We start from the raw sequence: 23,202 nt of genomic DNA, 5'->3' as shown, positions 1-23,202 counted from the left end.
TCAGCTTTTGCTGCCAAACTATAATGGCAGGAATTGGTACAAGCTTGTAATGCTCAATCTAGCTCAACCTCAAATCTCAAGCAGATTTTGTTATTGGTTGCGTCTAGCTTACTGATACTTAGAGCTAAAGCAAGAGTTTAAAACTACATGAGTTTTGGAGTACACTTAAATCTTCCTTTATTGGAGTGCAGCTAGAGTCCAAGCTGCTGGAGTCATCCAAGTAATGGCAGGTGGTAGGTAGCCCAGTAGATGGTAGCCCAACCAGTTCTGCAACAGGAACTGTGACCACACAGTTCAAGCAGCATGTCCTAATTTGCCTTTTGTAATTGTGACAAATTGGGAACGGTGGTCAACAACACCACTGCTGGTTTTTTAAATACAATTTTAAAGCCCATAGAGCTTTGTTATACACTTATCCATGTTTAATTTGCTGAGAAGTTTTAAAGAAGACTTTACAGTTGTTTATATTACAGTCTGGTTTCTGCTTTAGTTTTCTGCAAAAAACTGTCCTGGTTTGCAGCGGCAAAGTTGTGCCAAGCTGAGGCACAACTTTTCAAGATCTTAGCTGTAATATGCCTGTAGCATGTTAAATGCAGTACTGTTTGACCTTTACTAAAAGGTCACTTCAACTAATGATCTCTTACCTGTTTCACTTGCTGGGGTTCTTGTACTGGCTATACCAAGTCTCTGGAGCAATGGGCAAACAAATGAGTGAGAGCTCTGTATTTGAGCACTTTGAGTGGAGAAATGCAGAGGAGATGAGGCATTCTTGGTTTATTCAAAAATTACAAAAAAATGTAATGCCAGAACTTGTTAATAAAACCCTTTGTTAAATATGCAATTATAAAGCCTGCAGTGCAGTTTATAAAATAGAACACAGCTTGGATGTGTTCTTCATCCTGCTGTAAGAATGGATTCCTCCTTTCAGGTCTTGTTCTTTGGGGTTTGAATGGGACATGATAGGAACACATTCAAGTGCCCTTTTCTTCTGAACTTTGTGCAGGACAATTCTGTAGACCCCTGTTACTGAGCTGCGCGCATCTCTTCCCCGGTTGTTTTGAATGTGTTCTTCTGTGATTCCCAGATCTTCAAGAATATTTTTGACTTCTATATCTTCGTCTTTGAGTGTACTGTCTGATAAGTACCTCGGATCCAGTTTAAAGGGCTGTAAAGGTTTGGGGTACTGTATCCCTTGCATCCATTCACTGTTCATGATAAGTTTGACGGAGTATCGTTTGGTTGGTACTGGCTGAAGGACTCCTTTTATCAGTTTCTGGCAAGTTTCTGAGAGGCAGGAAGGCAAACTGTATGTCCCTTCAAGAATGCACTTTTTCAGTTTGGCTACTGTATCTGCCCGAAATGGCATGATACCCGTTGTCATGAAGTATAACAGGATTCCGAGTGCCCAGATGTCTACATAAATGCCAACATAGTTTTCATCTCTGAAGAGTTCAGGGGCAGCATAAGGAGGAGAGCCACAAAAAGTGTTTAAAGTTTCATCTCTTTTACTTACTGTGCTGAATCCAAAGTCTCCCACCTTAACGCAGGTGTTACTTGTGTAGAAGACATTTTCTGCTTTTAGGTCCCGGTGAATAATATTATTCTCATGCTGTAGAACAAGAGGAAGACTTGGTATTAGCTTGTTCATGGGAAAGTTCTCAACGAAATTGAAAAGTTAAAGTGTTTAAAGAAAATTAATTCTTTACTGATACAAAACCAATAGGGTAGGTAGAAAAGATGGGAAGAAGGAAGCTGAGGTTTTTAATGATAGCTTTCTCAACTTGTTAACTAGTATCAAGTATTTTCATGAAGCCGATCTCTGGCATCATGGCTAATCCTAAAAGACCAGGTATCTTCATGTGCAAAATCTGTAATTTTTTTCAGGGTTCAGAACCCTTGCTTTAGCAATTACTACATTTCTGTAATGATGCAACTAACAAAAGTAACTGCAATTTTGTATATATTGCAAGCTTCTGGACTTACAAAGTGAAAGTGTTTGGTTTACCAAGTGAATGTAATCACAGATAAAGTAAGAAGGACACTACAGTTCTGTTGCATGATCTAATGTCGTGTGAGGACCCGGTAGTGGCAGGAGGAAAGGACCGCTCACTTGTGGTATTTCTTGTTGCAGGACACCAAGTTCAGTGGCATCTTCTTGTTTTAGAGTCTAAAGTAAATACATACACTGTAACTTTTACTTTTTTTCCCTTGGAAATGCCAGAAGTAGCCAAGGACTCAAACTGAATTTTCTCTGCTTAGTGGTTGGTGATATATACCTGTCTTGATTAAGTAAGGGTTTAGCTTCATGTTTGAAACAGCAAGAACGATTGTGTCTGAGAACTCTGCCCCACCTTTGGAAGTAACAAAGTGCAGTATCTGGAGGCAATAAGGAAAACCTTCAGCGTCCTAAGTTTTTTAAACTGCTATCAATGATGGCAGAGATCTGTCCTCACTGTGGACTGGCAGCACTGAGATGGGATTTAAGTAGCCTGGATTTTGTGGCTTAGCAAAATTAAAATATTTTGTGGAAGTCTGTGTGTACAAGTGAAGAGGTTGGCTAGCTTGGTCGATCTGGCCTTAATGCTCAGAAATAGATGTCATCTTAAAATGTCAGTTCCAGTAGATGCAGAGTACCTGTCCTATGGAAAAGGTGTGGGAGCTAATCCAGCAATTACAGTAGATCTTATAATTTTGTCGAAATATGTAAAAAAATGCAGACTGTTTATACACGAACAACTTGTACTGCAGTTTCTAGAAGCCTGACTGGGGAACACCCTTGCTGTTGACTTTGCTTGAGGCTATTATGTGGCAGGAGACTACAAGCCACTGGGGGGCACCCTGAGGCAAGTTTTAATGAACACCACTTTTATTTCTCAGTCCTGCAGAAAAGTCTTCTCGTGGTTTTATGCTGTCGTTTGAAGTAGCTGTAGTTACTACACAAAGTTCAGAGGAGATGGTACTGAAGTAGTTTATTGCTTCTCTTATGCCTTCACAAGATGCTTTGGGCTCTATATAAATAGCATTATACTAAACCCAGATACTGAAGACTAGGCAAGGGGGAGTGACTTGCTGGGTGTTAACTTCACAGATCTGTACCAAAGCAAGGATTCGGAATCAATTGTCTTAAGTGCCAGCCTCCCACATTCATTAATAAGCAAGCTAGACGTTTGCAACACCTGACAAGCCTCTTCTGCAGAACACTTATAGCAGAAGAGTCACTGATCCTATGTTTTGAAATAGCTGGAGGGAGGAAATGATGTGTTAGCCGGCGCCTGCACTAACTTAAAGCACACAACACAATACTGTTGCTAAAGGGATGGTTCCACCCACCAGGTGAATCCCAGGTCGGTCTCCTCCCTAAAGCTGTCAACAGAGAGCAGTCACTGGAGGTGCATGTGAAAGCTCTGATACCTTTAAGACATCTTTTCTCTAGCTGTTTGCTCTTCAGAAACACGGTCCTGAAATCTTGGAAAGAGTAAACCTACTAGTTGAAAACCAAAAGATACATCCACAAAATCTGCTACTGTAGTGACAGGCAACAAATCTGCAGAAGATCAACTTACCATGTGCTTCACAGCAGACACAATCTGGGAGAAGATTATTTTACACTCCGTTTCTAGCAGCTTGCCTTCTGTACTGATCTTAGTGAAGAGTTCCCCACCTCCTGCATACTCCATAACCAGGTGCAGTTTTGAGAGCGTCTCCACAACTTCATACAATCTGATGATATTTGGGTGGTGCAGTTTTTCCATGCTGGATATCTCACGGGACAGCAAACGTTGAGTCTTCCGGTCTAGCTTTGTCTTGTCCAAAATCTTTATTGCAACTTTCTCTGAAAAGAAGAATGTTCTTCCGTGTTGTTAATGCAACAGGCACAGATGGTAATTCCATCTGCTCACAACAATCCTTGATTATAGAAGTGCAATGAAATTCCACCTCTGATCAGTATAAGCTAAGCTGCAGAGGCCTACTAAGCCCTTCAGACTTTCACACACACCCATGCCCTTGTGTACGGCATCCTACCCGCTGCTGAGGTAGCTGAAGTCTGGGAGTGTATTGCAAGGGATGATCAAATCATCTGCTGCCTTAATATGCTCCGCTGCTGTCAGGCTAATGTGTGACTGATGGCCACAGTTGGATCATCTGCTTTTGGTGTCTAATGCTGGTAGAGAAAGTCCACACTTTCTCTTTCAGTGTTTGCTCTTCAGATGAGCCAGGCCTGAGCCTGGTAGTTCCAGACTAATGGAGGTGTCAGATTAGGTGCTTTGTTTCAGAACAGACAGACAAACTTGGGTGAAATTTTGGGTCTCTGGCAATAACCTGCAGGTTAATCATGGAGAGGTGTTTTTAAGTTGGTGCAACTTAAAGAACTCTTCCCTAATTTCTTATCCCATACCCCCCGTCCTGAATTCTCCGTTAGCAAAACCAGTGTTGTAGAGGTTTGTCTTTCTCAGGATAGTTGTGTCAGTTTTTCCAACAGGTTCATGTATGAGTAGTTCTTGGTGCTGTACAGAATACAGGAAAAGTACATTTTTATGTCTGTATGCCACAGTGGGCCATGAATCCACATCACACACAGATTTTGAGGAAGGGAAAGAACACAGTGAGTTAGCATAAGTTCCAGGGATCCTGTAAGGCAGCAAATCTAGCTGTCTTATGCTGTCCTGGTAATACAAAGCTGCTGTTAAGTTCTACATGTTTCTGTAGCCTATCTACAGTGAAGCCAAAGGCCGCAAACCAGATACACACTTGCTGCTGCACCATATCATCAGGGTAGCTCAGAGCAGAATGAAAAGGTCAACTGCAATTGCCCTCATGTTTCTGTTTTAACTGGTAGGTTATAGCTTTTTTCTGCAGTCTACTGAATGCATCTGGTATGTGAAGGATTAGCCTGTTTAAAATAGGTTTACAGTGGCTTTGTATAACTTGTCAGGAAAGCAAAATTAAATTGGATCATGGCAATAAAAACAACTGTTTATTCCCAGGAAGAAGGTTTTTCCCCAATAATATCTTAGTTAAACATTCACAGATATCTTAACAATTAATTACTTCCATAAAATCTTTCAGGAAAAAAACCACTTCACCTTGGTATCAAGTACGTAGCAGTAAATGAAAAAAAATAGTATTGTTTACTTCCTGCTGTAAGATTCAGAGAGCTATCACATTTGTACATGTGTTCTGGTATAAAAGCATTCAAAATATTTTGTACTAAATATTATAAAGTCATTTAACTCAAGTTTAGTATTTCATCGCTATCTAAAGGAAGTGTTAGAAGTGTTAAGGATACATATGCATATATATCTGTACAGATCAAGAAAACTCCATGTTTGGGATATTTACCTTTCTTAGTAACTTATATGTATAAAATTGATCTCTCTACTACAGTGCAGATTTCCAAGCAAATGTGATTCTTGTGAAAGGTGCTGAGTTGTCCCTTGATGTGCCTATCGTCAGCAGGGAGCCTGTGCTGAGACTGGGCAGTCTTCCCCACGCTGCTTCTTTCTGACCTGCTCCATGCTTTCTAGTGAGCCCCTTAGGAAACCAGGTACATACTCCTGTGTGGTGCTGGCAGTGAACTGGGAGGAAATGCAGCTATTGAGCAATAACCACACATGACACTGATCCTGGCAGAGCTCTGACTGATGACCTAGGGGTGAAAGACTAAAACCCTTGTCACATTGGTAGCATATTGATCACCTAAACAAGAGGAAAGGGCATCCTTAGGTAACATTTGCACAACTAAATGCTGACATACTACAAGGATAACAATTCTTACAATCTTAAGTATGTAATTGCATCATTACATCTTAATTTATAGAAGTTGGGGGCATTTAGGCTTTAAAAAAAACATAATCTTTTAGGTTAAATTCCTTCCCTTTCCTTTCTCTGGAATTTACTACTCCTCCTGGTCAGTTTTCTTTCAAAGCTTTAAAAGAGAAAGGGGGTGGAATAAAAAAGAAAGAAAACATCTGAACCAGAAGGGCCTGATGCTGTTCACACACAAGGACTGAGCTCCTTTAAATCTGCATCACTGCAATTGTATATGCATGATATGCAAAAAAAAGAAAAGTAGCCCTTCCAAAAGTGTAAAAACCCCAACACCCTTCTTTTCTTTCTTTAAATTCATTCCTGCTGCTTAAAAAAAACCCCTTGGTCTACAAACCCTGAATTGCCCTTGCATGGCAGCAGTGCTGAACAGAAGGGCGTTTTTAGCAGCAAGCTTATTTACCAAAATACTAAAACTAAGTAGCAAGAGATTTTAATTGACTATATGCAGTATATGCTGAGGTTTGAAAAGAGCTAGCTGAAATATTACGAGAAATCACTTCAGGAAGAAGTGGCGTGTAGTACGATGGCAAAAGGAAACAAAATACAAACAGAACCAAGTTAAAATTGCTTGGGCAGCAAGAAAAAAAAGATACGGAAACTAGATACCTGGACATAACTGCCTTTGCAATTGATGTTTCACATTAGATTGGGTTTTTACTAGCTGTAAATTTTGGATGCTCTTAATTGCATCTATTCAGCTGTGCTTTCACACTACATTTGTCAGCTGGAAGGTATGTAAAATGAAGGTTACACAGAGCTTTGTAACCTAACAGTCCTTACAAGCAACTTTGCAGGTCTCTGTAGAAAAACTCTGCCAAAATTCAGGTTAATAAAATGGGCAACGCTTCTGAATAACTCCATGCACATCATAGCACTGAAGATTCTCCTGTACCCCCTAAGCAACCAAGACAGCCCTTGTGAGAGAAACAAGGTTCCTCATCCCTTCAACCAGTATGATACTGCACTGTCTTCCATTTCTCCCTTTAGAAAACTTCTTCCCATACCCAGCTGCAACAGACCACAAGGGATATAGAACAGCACACACGTAATTGTTACGAAAGCTCATCTTGGTAAAGAACAGAATTGTTTCCTTTTTTCATATATGGTGACATTGAAAGAGAAAAGACCATACTTAGAACTTAACACCATGACAAAAATAACTGAAGAGCTGAACAGGCCCTCACACATACTCCTTCCCCTTCACAGGGACTCAAAAAGCATTAATAACAAAGCCTTTGTGTTTGTATAATAAGCAAAAAAATACTTGTGCTCATTAGCACTGTGCAGGAACATCACTTCATTAACAACACAATGGTGTGCATCCACTGGAAAAAACAGACTCATCTTTGTGGGTGATGGGGTTGTGCGTGTGCATGCATGTGCTCACGTGTGTACACACATGTGCATGTTCCTATTCTACCCACATACTGTACGTTATGAGGGCAGACTGAGTCAGATGTTTATCTTGAATCCTTCCTTCCTCATGACAGTTGCAAACTTAGTATCAAGAAATTAACTCCATGACCAGTGAACATTTTAACAAAAAAAAGCTACTAGCAAACATAAGAAAACATAATTTCAGAGATTTCTGTTGAAAAAGAACTTTTAAAAAATTACTCATTTTATTTTGGTATTAGTTCATCCAAACTTACTGTATCCATTGAAGTTCAATTTTTTTCAGTCAATCAGCTCTATTTAAATGTTAAAGCTCCTGTCTCCTAACTAAGTTTGACAGGTAAAAGGTTCACTCAGATCAAATTTATAACTTCCTTTCATTAGCATTCCTCGTGTTCTCAGTACAGGAGCAGCATTTCCTCCACCAGTAAACACAGTTTTCTCTGGAAAAATAAAACAAATCACAGAAGAGGAAATAACTCACTGTGGCCCAAGCAGAACATAGGTGCTTTTCTGAAACAAGCAAAACCAAAAATTCACACCCTGTTAAAGCAACCCTCAGGCAGGCTTAGATTTGGAAAAAATAAATACCATCAGTTCCCCACTTTGATTCCCAGTGCAGCAACTGCTGCACACGAGGGATGAATGTGAGCTTTCACACATCTGCAGTCAGGGCTGAAAGAGGTGGTTAGAGAAAACAACAACAAGTAACAATGCATGAAGGCTTTGGGGTGTATCTCATTCTCTTTCCTGTCAGATGGTGGAGGAAAGAAAAGTCTATGAGAAAAAAGATAGTAGAAAACAGAGATATGGGGAAAACCAGTCATTCCTGAGGGAAAACAAGAACAGTTTTCTGTTATTGTCAGATAGTCAGAAGCAGTAGAGAAACAGGAGAGATGAAGACAAGTTCTTAGTTATAACTGAGGTGTCTCCTGCAGTTACCTTGCCTTTCATGTTCTTCTAGGAGCAGTATATAGGATGCTTCTCTGTACTAAAAAAATCATTGATGTCAACACAAACCCTGGGTTGGCTGTACCAGAGCTCATTTCCCTGCCCCTGCTTAGTCTACACCTATAGCCCTGTCCCAGCTTTTTACAATATTGATCCACCTGCACATGAGCCAGCAAAGCAGACATTTCTCACCAAGTTTACTGTGACCAAATAAAGGCTTTGTCCATACTAGTTAAAGTGGCAATAAAACAAAGGCAGCCTGGCTAACTCTGTCAATGGGCAGGAGCACCCCTAGACAGGCTGCCCTTGGGAGTTCACCATGTACAGCACTGCAGCCCATGAACTGGGGCAGGGAGGAGGGCAGATGGGCAGGACAAGTTGTAGGAAGGTAAATACAACACCATGCTTTGAAGTGTGGAGTGCCTGAAGCATGAGATGAGATGTGTCAACTCCGGGAACTACAGAGATAAACTTTGGTTTAATAGTTGCCATCTAGAGAAAATGCTTATGGTTTTCTTTAAAAGCTGATCCAAATGTACGCATTTACCTGTGACTGTACTTCAGATGCACTCAACAACAACAAAAAAAGAAACATAAGGTTCAGACAGCATCTTTCTTTCCTAAGACAGCCATTTGTATACATTCAGAACTAGGGCATCAGAACACAGGTGACCCACATACCAGTGCCTACCTTTGACTAGGGAATGAATTCCAATCTTCACTTGTGAGAAACTGCCACTTCCTATTTCTCCTCTGACTCGATAGAAGCCAATTCTCTTTCCCAGGGTTAATTCTTTCACCACTTTTTCATTCTGGGCCATGTCATGCATTAGTTTCTCAAATGGGGTCAGCCTGTGCTCCCTGCCCTCTTCCTCTCCTCCGTAGCACTCCGGATGCCCATCGTCTTCTCCACTGTCCTCACGATGCCACCTGGAATAGCAATGTTTTCCAAGACTTCCTCCATTCATATATCCTGTTGTCATAGTCTATAGGGTAGTCACTTCCCCATTTAACAAGATGTTCCAGTAAGGAGTTTAAATTAAATAATTCTGTATGAATATGCAGTCCTGCACATAATGAACACTGTGACAAACTTAGCAAAAAAAGCAGCTTACTGACAGTCCAAGGATTAGTTTGGAATCACTTCAGAAACAAATCTGGCACATCGACATATTGCAGTTCTGTTTGAAATCAAACATAAAACTGGAAGCTGTTTACATCCATCTCTCACTAATGGATTTAATACATCAGGATCTTAATCTACAAGATAAATGAGGCTTTGCAATTAAAATTGTAAACTTGGTGCAAGAAAGCAGCAAGTTGCTGCTACTATGCAGTACATTTGACACATGCAAGACATTTGACACGAATTTTCAGGCTTTAGCTTGCTGCTCTGAAAACTAACTTGATAGAAGTCAAACAAATAGCCGATAAACTGCTCTGAATAAATCCAGACGTTTCCAGTTCATTTTGAATAGCTGACTTTAACAGAATAGTTCTCCTTGACTCTGGTACCAGTCCAAAAGCTGAACGTAGGGTTTGCCTTTGATTCATTCTTCAGTCTGTGAGCTTGTCAGAGTGCCTTGGAAATGTCACTGTGCCTTGAAGCCTTGCTGTAAAAAGTTTGCTGCCCCTCTGTTTCCTTCCCATTGCAGTTTAACAAAGCAACTGACCCTGAGAGATGACAGGAAAAGCATAATCTGTGCACCAGGCAAAAGAAACGCTGCACCTCAGTATCCCTGCAGTCACATGGCAGGACAATACAGGATTAAGTAACTGCAATGTCATGTTAACCCTCCTTTATTTAGATGAGCTTTCTTTAACGCCTTGAGCCTTCTCAAAATTTTGCCAGACGCATGTTCCTCCTAAGCAGACAGATGAAAAAAGTCATTTAAACCTTTACGTAACAGCCCTTCACTTCACTAAATGACAGCACATCACACACCATTTCACCACTTTAACTCTGTTTGGCAGCACAAATGAAGTCCTTGTTCTAAATACACAGGCATTCACTTACCTTTAAAGCAGTACACCATTTTTTTCTTCTTTACCTTTCTTCCTTAACCTTAAAAACCAGGAGCTGATCAGCAACTGCAGGTCATACAACCATGTGCCTGAGAGTGGTGAGCTAGACACAAAGGCAGCGCAGGTTATGGCAATGCTCACCTTCCCTGCTCTCAGCCTGCAGCACTGGTGAATGCAGGAAGCACCTCACTGCCGTTGTCCTGTATCAGATTGAGGGGGAGGGAATCAGACCAGTAACTCAATGCCTGGAGCTTAGGGAAGGTAGACAGTCACCTCAGGTGCCTCACTGTCACACAGCCAGGAGGGGCTGTTCTCTAAACCCTGATCTGAGTGACCAAGAGGAGCAGAAGCCAAAGGCACCACATAAGGGTAAAGAAAAGGCAAGTGGTAGTGATTTCATTGTATGGGAACTGAGGTGGCACAGAAGCAATTGCTGCTTCTACAGAAAGGCCAAGGTGACAGACGCAGCCTCCAGGAAGCTTCTCCTTGCTCCAAGATGCATATAAGTGTTTTTGATAGTCACATCACCTCTCCATGCTGTGGCCAAGTTGCCTACAGCTCTGCCTGGGGAAAGGCCCTCAGGGACAGAAGGGTCCCCCCACTTCTCCGTCACCGCTCTGATAGGGATGCTTCTTACTGTGTGGCTGCAAACTTACATCTGACACAGTTTATAACTGCAATGGAGGGAGAATGCACTTGTTCTATGACTTCTTTGACCTCTCATTACTTTTTCTGGTTTAGTCCTGTTTGAAGAAAAGGGCCATTTTCATAGTTGACAGAAAAAAAAAAGCATAAAATAATAATAAATAATCATATGTTATTCTCTGACTCTAAATAGAGTTAAACCCCCAACAAATGCTGTATGTGTGCAACAACTATTGGCTAAATCTTGAAATTGTTAGTAGCAGAGAGATTGGGTGGCAGCTGAAGAAAGTCTTCAGCATTCTCCCATCAAACCAGCCTCACTTAGCACCAAATGTTCCCTCTAACTTTATTATTTGATACCAAGGAAGAAAAATCTGTGTGGAAGGACACCTCCTCCCCAAGCTAAACCAAAATCCCATCTAAACCCACACCTTACATTCTCTGCTTGTTCTCCTTCTTCTTCTGGGGAAAGGACAATTTCTTGCAGGATTGCCTTAATCCTGGCCCATGGCTGTTTTCTCTTTTAACCTGTTTCACATCACAATTTAACAGTATTTTAGGTAACAAAAAACTTGCAATATGAAACTCAACTGTATTTGAGAATTTCCACAGTGGACAGCACTCCACTGTGCAGATCTTTTGGAAGACATTTGTCTGCTGTACACCACCACAGTGATTCAGAGATTAGAAAGGCCAAACTCTGTTCCCATTCTGCTGTTTGGTCTTGAGTCAAAACCACAGCAGCTCAGGTTGTCCGTATGAAATGCTTGGAAAAATTCACAAGCAATGTCAGTGGTGCCACATACAAGCTACAAACTATTATTTAATCAAGTATCTTTGGGCAGGAAGCAACATCCTTGTCACCTTACCAAAGAATTGCTGTAGCTTACGGCTACAGCCTGAGCACTCCAGAGTGGCATGTATGGACAATTCTGCTCTTGCAGAAGGAGAAACACAAAACTGCTATTAATGGCAGGGAAATAAATAACAACAAACCAAACCAGGATGCTCCTGATAGCTGAGTCTTATGAACCAACCTATTCAGCATTAGCAGTCACCCAGCTAAAGATCATCCTCTGCAAAAATAACCAGGAGCTTTGCAGTTAACTGGCTGTACAGAAAGGCTGTCTTTTAAGATGAGCTATTTCAGTATTCCTGGTGTTAGGAGAATATATACCATCTATTTATAGCCTATGTTCCTTCCTGTAATCTAAATGAGTAAAATCCACCCTGATACCATACAAAAGGGCACTGACTGTAGAAGAAAATAATTCTTAGAGAGAAGGGAGAAACAAGGAAATCAGAAATCATGCAAACACAATGAGGGACAATGATTTAATTTTTCTGCAGTATGGCTGGCTGTGACCTGAAAAACCTCAGTAGAATTTATTAATAACTTATGAATTAATTATTTAAGTATTTATTACTTTAAAAAACAAAATATGCAAGCAAAAAATGCCCCAAAACAAAAAAAACCACAAAACCAAACCACCCAAAACAAAAAACACACCCCCAAAAAAACCAACCACAAACCAGCAAAACCAACCTCCCCCCTCAAAACAACCCACCACAAAATGCAACACAGAACAGAGTGAACAGATGTATAATTCCTTTAAGAACTGTGCTGCTCTTGTTTAACTCTGTTTTTCAAATATTTCCAGGTAATGACACTCTGGACCTATTCTAAAAAGTGCTGAATACCCTCAGGCTTCAGCTGCAGATTCAGTTAAAACCCTGCATCACAGCTCTAAGTACATTTAGAATGAAAGGAAAAAGGATCACGCCAAAAAAGAGATCACTGGATATATAGACTTCAGTTCCTAAAATCCCATCTTGGCACGTATAGAAAAGTCACCTGGTTTTAAGACTGCAGCATATGTGGAAACATAAAAGCAGCTATACCACGGCTTTGAGCACTGTGTTTTGCAAATTGGTCTGTTTTATTAAGCCTGTCCTTCAGAGACACCAAAACCCATTCAGCTTTGTCTGCTTGAACTGCTGTAGCTCCTATTGCAGTGAATGTGAAAGAAATCACAGTGGATGGTCTCCTACCACTCGAATACTCAGAGTAACAAGGTTTTTTTTTTTTAATGAGGATGCCACTTGATATTGCAATACATCGTTAGAGTTCCCTTTTCAGCCCCTCTGCTGTCTAGCCTGAGAACAGTAGGATTTTGGAGGTATTTCCCTAGGGTAGGGGATTAGCTTGATTTGTTTGACTTACTTACCCTGAAGAACAGCTTGTCACCTGCTTAGAACATTTTACACACCGGGAGTCAACTGTGGAACCAGACTGGATTTGAAGTAGCAGGCATTTATTTTTTATGTCATCCATAAGAAAAACATTGAACCTTTTTTTAACCATAGCCTTGAAAAGTTCACTTATTGCAGGAAAATACCAATAACCTAGTACATTCTTATGTTTAGAAGACACACCTTTTATGAAAAAGATGAGAGCCCAGCAGAAAAGTCCACAAGACCTCTACCACAGACCAATATGACACAAAAGATTTCCTGTACAGCCACACACCATGTTCACCAACACACGGAATGTCCAAATAGCTGCGCTTTTGTATCTCTGCTCAAGTAGTACTGGTTCAGTGCATGGCAGTTGTGGCCAAAGGAAATCAGTGTTCGTTCAAGGTTTCCCCTGACCAGATTTTTTGGATTTGAGTAAGAATCACTCTCAGTGTTATTTCTGTGAATGACAGAAAACACAGTGACTATGTAAAATGAGCACCCCAGAGCTTCATATGAATTATTAAAAAAAACAAGATTCAAAACACACAATACTGCACAGTTACAGGCTGAACATGGACCTGTGTGTTCCCAACGTGGGTACGAGGAAATACAGACAGTGCATTGACTGCGGAGAGCCTCCAAAACCAACTTCCTTTCTCTGCCCAGGCCCACATGCCACCCGTTTCAGTACATCATAGAATTACTACTGTTAGTTAGCATAGCATTCAGTTCACCTGTTACTGTTTGATGGAAAACAAACACGATCAACACCATTCTTAACCTTATAAATATCCTTGTCTAAGACACAACACTGTTTGTCTGCACATGGAATATTAACAGAGGCAGCCAAGGCCAAGGCAATATAAAACAGTATTGCCTGGCCAAATACACAGCCACTCTTGGCAAGCTGTATATTAACTAGTCAAGCCAAAGCACCCTGCTGTCCTTTATGCACATCTTATACAGACCACAGATGCAAGACTACCTTCAAGATGACAAAATGAAAGAGAAGTCTAACAAAAAAAAAAATATTAAAGATCATGGTATCTGTTATTTTTCCTGCTGCACATTACTTAGTGAAACAGAACACAAACACTTTCAGTGGCTTCCATGCAAAAGCCCACCTGATAGCCACAGCACCAAGAGAGGAAGCAGAAGGAGGTAACAAACGGTTGTATTGTATTGACACCTTCACTACAACAAAAGACCTATTCTACATCCTGATGCCAAATCAAGAAAATAAAGAAATCCTGCTGTAAAAAGAAAAAAAAAAAAAAGAAAAGCCAACCATAAAAATCCTAACTTGGACCACACTAACTCTAGCCCACAATTTATTCCTCAACTGTAACTAAGAGGAGAAGACATCACACTTTGAAACCTACTCAGAAGTTTAATAGGCCTGAGTCCTGCATACTGGAGCAGAATACAGGTGGATGCTTGGTCAAGTGCCCTCCCAGCCTCATCAGAAAGAGTGAAATCCTCATCTTTTGGGTTGATCCCACATTCATTTTGGGATGGACAGCTAAAGACAAACATGAGTTTCTGACGGAACCTGAGCCCTCACTCAAGAACCTTATGAGAGCCTTGGACTGGTGATGGGCAGGAGCATGGAGAGCACCACTTAGCACAGATCACCATGCTGGAAGTTTATAGATCCAATCATAGAATCATAGAATAGTTAGGGTTGGAAAGGACCTTAAGATCATCTAGTTCCAAACCCCCTGCCATGGGCAGGGACACCTCACACTAAACCATGCCACCCAAGGCCTCATCCAACCTGGCCTTGAACACCGCCAAGGATGGAGCATTCACAACCTCCCTGGGCAACCCATTCCAGTGCCTCACCACCCTCTCAGTAAAGAATTTCTTCCTTATATCCAATCTAAACTTCCCCTGTTTAAGTTTGAACCCGTTACCCCTTGTCCTGTCACTACAGTCCTTGATGAAGAGTCCATCCCCAGCATCCTTGTAGGCCCCCTTCAGATACTGGAAGGCTGCTATGAGGTCTCCACGCAGCCTTCTCTTCTCCAGGATGAACAGCCCCAACTTTCTCAGCCTATCTTCATACGGGAGGTGCTCCAGTCCCCTGATCATCCTCGTGGCCCTGCTCTGGACTTGTTCCAACAGTTCCATGTCCTTTTTATGTTGAGGACACCAGAACTGCACACAATACTCCAAGTGAGGTCTCTTGAAAGCAGAGTAGAGGGGCAGGGTCACCTCCTTCGACCTGCTGGTCACACTCCTCTTGATGCAGCCCAGGATACAGTTGGCTTTCTGGGCTGCGAACACACACTGAAGCCAGCTCATGTTCATTTTCTCATCGACCAACACCCCCAAGTCCTTCTCCACAGGGCTGCTCTGAATCTCTTCTCTGCCCAACCTGTAGCTGTGTCTGGGATTGCTCTGACCTAGGTGTAGGACCTTGCACTCAGCATGGTTAAACTTCATAGGGTTGGCATCAGCCCACCTCACAAGCGTGTCGAGGTCCCTCTGGATAGCATCCCTTCCCTCCAGCGTATCAACCAAACCACACAGCTTTGGTGTCATCGGCAAACTTGCTGAGGGCGCACTCAATCCCACTGTCCATGTCACCGACAAAGATGTTGAACAAGACCGGTCCCAACACCGATCTCTGAGGGACACCACTCATTACTGGTCTCCAGCCAGACATCGAGCCATTGACCACAACTCTTTGCGTGTGGCCATCCAGCCAGTTCTTTATCCACTGAGTGGTTCACTCATCAAATTGATGTCTCTCCAATTTAGAGACAAGGATGTCGTGTGGGACAGTGTCGAACGCTTTGCACAAGTCCAGGTAGATGACGTCAACTGCTCTACCCCTGTCCATCGGTTTTGTAGCCCCATCATAGAAGGCCACCAAATTGGTCAGGCAGGATTTCCCCTTAGTGAAGCCATGCTGGCTGTCACCAAGCACCTCCTTGTTTTTCATGTGCCTTAGCATGCCTTCCAGGAGAATCTGCTCCAAGATTTTGCCAGGCACAGGGGTGAGACTGACTGGTCTGTAAAAGCTCCCATGATCATTTAGTCACACTTCCTTCTCACCAAGAGCAGAGAGAGAAACAGGGAAAACCCACAGTTGTGCCCTCATTTGTGATCCACTCCTAAAAGATCTCACCATGATCTGTAACAGTCACTGTGTCCAGGGAGACCACCTAGCAGGTGGACCATAAGGCTGGGCCAGCTTAATAAGCATATTTTATCTGCCAGCAATACCTGTACCCCTATCTGCATGACAGCAGCAGTTCAAAGGAGTCCAGCAGGGCTACTGACAGGCAGTTTGTGTGATACTGGCATCAGCATGCAGCACAGACTCCCCTTCCACCTCCCCTAGTTTTATTACTTGCTGATGGGCTGGAATAAGCTCTTGGACAAGAGCATCAAGCAAGAGAGGCTGCACAGAGCCCTCAGTGCTGAGATGTAACCCCCAGTCCCAGCTGACCTGATGCCAACAGGAGTTGGGTGCAGCCCAGCTGGTGGAGTCTAACATCAAATGCACAGCCTGCAGACTATGGGGTATATTGAAAAGAAAATAAATGCAGTATAATCAACATACCACAAACTATACTAAAGTAACAGATTGAGACCTATGAAGTAGAAACTGAAATGGGGGGGGGGAGGGAATATCCCTTTCATCCTTTTGCAGCATTGCATGATAAAACAACTGGAGAGAGAATAATTAGTCTTTGAATTGTGCAGAAACTTGCATTAAAAGCAAAGACAAAAAAATAATTTATTAGCAGAACCCATTGATTTCCCAGGTCTTTGAACTACATGGGAGGGATTAATTTGAAGTCTGACTGCATTCCGAAATCAGATTTACCCTCTCAAAACTTCAACCCGGCCAATCTCTTTTATTTCCTTCTCTGGGATATAATGTAAATTGGTCAATTTGCCACAGAATTGTTCTGCGAAGGTAAAACCAACTTCCATGAAACACGTATTGTGAGGCAATAGATACATTATACTTTCATATAACAGGACAAAATTTACATCTAATTCAGTTACTTCACTAAAAATGAATTTGACTCATAGGTTTTCAGTGAAAAGAAAATCAGTTTTCTAGAAAAAGCAAGTACCAGAAGTAAGAAGTAGGCTATACTTTGGGTCCCACTGAAATCACGGCGGAAATCAATCTTTGCTTATTTCAAGAAAATGACTGTATATTTAGGCACTGCTAAGCAGATGGCCTGCAATAAAAACACCCTGCTGTTATCTGCAGATAAGAGAAACATAAAATGTGTTTCCAAAGGAAAACAGAAATTCTATTTTATATTGCCTGTCAGAGTTTTCCTTTCACTATTTTTGCCACTTATAACATGGGCTGCAGCAAATACAAATAACTCAGGTTATTTCTTACAAGGTGATCAAGTTTACTTGCATCAATTTTTTTTCACTTCTTAAAAGTATTGAGTAGTGAAAGGTTAAGTATTCATAAGGTAAATTTTAAGTGGATCCAGGCAGAAGATAACCAGTTGCTATTATTTTCCAGTGAGGTATTTGGAAAGATATAAATCCTGCACTGCACTTTGGAATGTACTTTATACTGCCTGGCATCTCCAGTTTTTCAGAGTAATGTCTGAGACATATGAGATTTACCCTGAATTGGCATTAAGCCACTACTCTACAGTAATTATGTTACTGATCCTGACTAAAAGAAGGCATTGATAGAGATGGATAATGCCCACATAAAAGTGTCAGGAGCCATGGAGAAACAGCATCTCCATGAATACTTGATATTACAAACACTGAAGAACCGTCCCCTGAAAATGTCATTGCAACTGCTTTGTCCTTACCGATTTTAAATGTCCCAAAGTGAATGCAGCACTGAAAACTGTCAGAACATTTAGAGAAAAATCTTAGATACAAAGACAAGTAGTTCACTTTTTATCTAACTAATAATTGGATTGGAAATCTCTATAATCCATCAGAAAATAACACTGAAATGGAAAACAGTACCAGCCATATTTCTCTAGCAATATATGAGCATGCTGCATTCTCAAACAACATGGTCCTCTCACCATGAAGACCACCCACCTGCTCCTCATATAGGTTGCTGCCTCTGAACCTGTATTTACACACCACATATGGAGAAACCTTTGCATCAGGCAGTGGCCTGCTACCAGGTCTGCAATCCATACGTCCTCCTTGACCTTTGCAGGCACAGGACCATGCAGGGGAATAAGCACAAGCTTGCCGGAATTGCTGAATCTTCAAATAACCTCTGGAAACTGCTTAATGCACAGTAAATCTTCAAGACTTGGCAAGAAGCTTAGCAGGAAGCAACATGATCTTATCTGACATCCTGCAGGTCATAAATTACTAATCTCTGCATATCAAAATCTCTGCAGTCTGTTGCCCATTAAAGACTCCTCTTCCACTAGTGAGAACAGAAGTGAAATTAGGAAAGGTATTTTTGAAACTGGGACCTAGAAAAGCAGTATAATGGCAGCAAGCAATATTCAAGAAAGACAACTGCAAACTGAACTGTTCTCAGTTTCAGCCGCTGTGGGGCACATTAAGGATGCTAAGTGAGGGATATTAACCCAAACAAGATGGAGCACAACTCTAGATTTTACTCAGTTTACACTCTTATCATTGTTTTCAGTATTGCAGCTAAATGCTTTGACATGCATCCTACTAACATAACTTTTTTTTTCTTTTCTTGTCTTGTCTTTTCTCTTTTTCCTTTCCTTTCCCTTTCTAATTTCCGTTTGTTTGTTTTTTGTATTTTTTTTTTTTTTTTTACACTAGTCTGGTTTTGGATCCCTAAAAGGTTCATAATATCATCTCTCAAACCAAACACAAACCAAAAATCCAAATACAGCAGCATGTGCCAAGGAGCCTGCACCCCAATACATTTAGGCAACTGCCTTGTCCTGCTCCAAGGATCAGCAGGGAAGTCAGGGTATGAAGTCAGGGTATGAGGGCTGCCAGGCTTTGAGGGCAGGCAGAGACCAATACTGCTCTGGCTGGGAGAGTGCAGAATCATAGAATCATAAAATAGTTAGGGTTGGAAATGACCTTAAGATCATCTAGTTCCAACCCCCCTGCCATGGGCAGGGACACCTCACACTAAACCATGCCACCCAAGGCCTCATCCAACCTGGCCTTGAACACCGCCAAGGATGGAGCATTCACAACCTCCCTGGGCAACCCATTCCAGTGCCTCACCACCCTCACAGTAAAGAATTTCTTCCTTATATCCAATCTAAACTTCCCCTGTTTAAGTTTGAACCCGTTACCCCTTGTCCTGTCACTACAGTCCTTGATGAATAGTCCCTCCCCAGCATCCTTGTAGGCCCCCTTCAGATACTGGAAGGCTGCTATGAGGTCTCCACGCAGCCTTCTCTTCTCCAGGATGAACAGCCCCAACTTTCTCAGCCTATCTTCATACGGGAGGTGCTCCAGTCCCCTGATCATCCTCATGGCCCTGCTCTGGACTTGTTCCAACAGTTCCATGTCCTTTTTATGTTGAGGACACCAGAACTGCACACAATACTCCAAGTGAGGTCTCACGAGAGCAGAGTAGAGGGGCAGGATCACTTCCCTCGACCTGCTGGTCATGCTCCTTTTGATGCAGCCCAGGATACGGTTGGCTTTCTGGGCTGCGAGCGCACACTGAAGCCAGCTCATGTTAAGTTTCTCATCAACCAACACCCCCAAGTCCTTCTCTGCAGGGCTGCTCTGAATCTCTTCTCTGCCCAACCTGTAGCTGTGTCTGGGATTGCTCTGACCTAGGTGTAGGACCTTGCACTTGGCATGGTTAAACTTCATAGGGTTGGCATCAGCCCACCTCACAAGCGTGTCAAGGTCCCTCTGGATGGCATTCCTTCCCTCCAGCGTATCAACAGAACCACACAGCTTGGTGTCATCGGCAAACTTGCTGAGGGCGCACTCAATCCCACTGTCCATGTCACCGACAAAGATGTTGAGCAAGACCGAGTATAGAGACATGCAGAAGTGTTTATAAGCTATTCTTATTAGACCAAAGTTCTGAAATAGCAATCTATTTTTAAATACATGGCAATATAATGATTCTAGCATTTCATTCACTGACTAACGTATCCTAGATCTGCTTAATGCTCTACCTCTTCCTTGTAGCCTTCTATCAACACAAAAAAAGGCAGCTGCTTAGGTGCAGCAGAATTCAATTAAAGGGAAAAGAAATCCCTAGTTGTATTTCACTTTGTAATGCAGGAAAAAACCCATCAGGAAAACAATCAGTGGAACTAGCTCATAATTAGTGTTAAAAAAAAAAAAAAGGCTCAAGAAAATGAAGAGGGTCAAAATATTCTGAGTCTGTGCTACTTTAACAGTGATAATTGCTTGAGCACAAGAAGTTGTTTTTTTCTTCCCATTTATCATTATAATTAAATTAGAAAAGCTATCCATGGGGATCTTGTTAAAACATGAATTAAACTGCTCTCTAAGTAGTGTGCATATGAAATTATATGCCAGCAGGAAAACATATTGAGGACAGAAACCTGATTTTAAAAGCATGATACTTTTGTATAATACTAAAGGCAACACACATCACAGTGTCGCTTGTAGGTCAAATACCTGCACATTTGAAAATGTAAAGTTGTAAGACCTGCTAAAGTTTCTAGGATAGCTTTTGTGTATAGAGAAAAAGGGGAATAAGAGATACCAAAAATCAGCCTGTTCAGATTTTCTGAACTGAGTAGGCAAGCATCATGAGGCCAGCAAGCTGAAATGAGGGGAGATTTGCTTAACACTGCCCTGAAATCTGAACAAGGTGCAGCTGGCAATCCAGAAGGTCACATGCTCTCAGGAAAAACTCTGTGACTTGGTGCTGAACAGGATGGCAGCCTGGAGCAGCCAGAGCCTTGGCAACAAAAGGCCAAGTTCCCACATGATGGATGCATCCCCCCAAGCTCAAAGGCATAACGGCAACCCTTTTCTTGAGAAGGGCACCCTTCCTCCATAGTGATCATTAAGAAAATGCATGGTGAAGAACTATGAACTCAAGGTCAAAACCTTTTATTCTTCACAGCAGTTTACAAATGACATTACATCAGTTGAGTACTACAGAGCAATAGCAGAAAACAGGTATGGAAATGAAGATATGCAAAGAGTTGCAATATTTGCAGTAACAGATAGTGATATTTACAGCAAAGAGGGGACTTTGACTTGTTTGCTCTCAACCTAGAAATAGTGTTCCACTAAGCATCTGAAACCTCTTGGGAAGTGGACTCACAATCAGCTCCTACAGAGGTGTATTGGAAGAAATTAATCCTCCAGCAAGCAGCTCAGACTAGGCATGGCAACATCTTTAATTTTGCCTGATGATGAACCACACTGCCTTGAGCTAGAACTGCCTGCTTTGCTGGCACTAAGCTTTTCAGCCTCTAATGTAAAGTTTAACTGTTTCTTCTGGCTATTCCAAAAGCTTGTCTCTTAACTGAACCTTCATCAACAGTATTTACTGTCCTGTCTCTTCATGAGAGCAGCATCTCTCAGTGCCACAGCACTAGGTGAGAGAGCACAAGATACAAAATGCATGTCTCTTGCACTCTCTTTGTAAAATTAGCACTTAAACCCAGCTAATCACACTACTTAATCTGGTGACAACATGCAGAGGCCAACAGGACTGGAAAGAGATTATTCTCATAACCTCTAAATCACAGAGCTGACATGAATGAACATTTTCTCATCACATTCACTGGAAGAAAGAACTTAATCTATTTTTGTCTCTCAAACTTTGGGGTACCACTAACCTCTCAAAACGCAAAGATAATAGTCATTTACCACTGTGATCACACTGGTACTCAACATAAAAACCAGAGAACCGTTATTCTGAAAGCCTGCTCCCATCTTAAAGCCAGCATCAAGCCTACATCCTGCACTTCTTGCACACTCCATCTAGAACTTCATAATTTTTCATATACATAACTTGTATATACACAACTTGTGCACACTATTAAATCAAAAGCAAAGCCAAAAGACGACCTCTCCCACTACACTCTGCTCTCTTCTTGTTCATGAACATAAAACCAGGTATGCATACTAACTAACCTATTGTTCATTCTAGGCAATGTCACAGCTCCTGCTTTCTACCCCGGGGGATGATATTCCTGGTATTCCTTTAAGGTGTTTCTCATATTTTTCCATTATAACAAGCAAATGCACAAAATTACTGCTTGTATGCACAGTTCACTTTGGAGAAGTAAATACATTCAGCCAACAGCTTTAAGGAGTTGTTAGTGTATGCCTAAGCTGACACACAGCTGACCACAAAGTTTCACATGCTCTGGGAATTGATCTTGAAAGATTGCTGAGGATTGAGGCTGCTAACTTGATGGCTGTGATGAAAATGATGGAGTCTCATTCCTGATGAAGATGGTATCTGTTCACCTCTTCCATTTTATTACCAACATGGAATTTCTCATCATGTAAAGTAGTATTGGCAATACATTTGCTAATTCTGAATTTCTTGCATTACAATACTGAATGTAAGACAGGATTTCCCATAATAGTATTGAAGCAGATTAAAACCATTTATATTGGGACGTCTACTATGGCCTGATGAAGCTGAGTTCTCTTCCTTCAGCCTATATGAGAATTCCATTTCTAACAAAATTTTCTTTCAGTTATTATTTCAGAGCAACCTAGAACTTTTATTCCATTTTCTGACATACCAATTCCAGGAAATGTAAAATAGAGGCATTTTTCAACCTTCCTCAAACAGTTTCACCAGATAACCTAGTATTTGCACTCCAAGATTGAGATAAGACACAGACATCTTTTGAGCATCTCCATATCCCTTCTATACTGAAACACATTTATCAATCCCTCTATTAGCAGAATGGTTTACACATATGAAAATTATAGTAGCAGATGTAAAACTTGCCCATAAACGCAAACAGAATCAGAGTCCAAATCAGCTTTAAAATTCAGGAGGCCTTGGCAGATGATGCCTGTTCATAGCATTGAAATCCTTTACATACACCATGTTGTAATTCCCTTTGGAAGGACTGGCAGAGAACACAAACAAAACCTGAAGTCTCAGTGCTGAAACTGCCAAATTTAGGGAGCCTTCACAAAGTATTTCTGAAAGTTAAAATTTCTGTGTAA

At 41.4% G+C, this 23,202-nt stretch overlaps 1 protein-coding gene across 2 annotated transcripts; it reads right to left on the bottom strand.

The window, feature by feature from the left end:
- Positions 1-862: 862 nt before the first annotated feature.
- Positions 863-9,729, bottom strand: NIM1K (NIM1 serine/threonine protein kinase; the record flags this gene model as incomplete). 2 transcript variants are annotated; one of them, XM_080637924.1, is made up of 4 exons in its annotated part: positions 863-1,609; positions 3,564-3,832; positions 8,867-9,105; positions 9,659-9,729. In XM_080637924.1, the coding sequence occupies 4 exons, from the start codon at positions 9,727-9,729 to the stop codon at positions 863-865; spliced, it is 1,326 nt and encodes a 441-aa protein (XP_080494050.1). The 2 variants fall into 2 exon arrangements, with proteins under 2 accessions (XP_080494050.1, XP_080494051.1); XM_080637925.1 differs by lacking the exon at positions 9,659-9,729 and having other exon boundaries at positions 8,867-9,158.
- Between the last annotated feature and the right edge of the window lie 13,473 nt (positions 9,730-23,202).

This window comes from Psittacula echo (assembly GCF_963264785.1).
Source record: "Psittacula echo genome assembly, chromosome: Z".
Taxonomy (NCBI): domain Eukaryota; kingdom Metazoa; phylum Chordata; class Aves; order Psittaciformes; family Psittacidae; genus Psittacula; species Psittacula echo.
The sequence above is the reverse complement of the archived record's forward strand: the minus strand, read 5'-3'. Positions and strand labels throughout refer to the sequence as shown.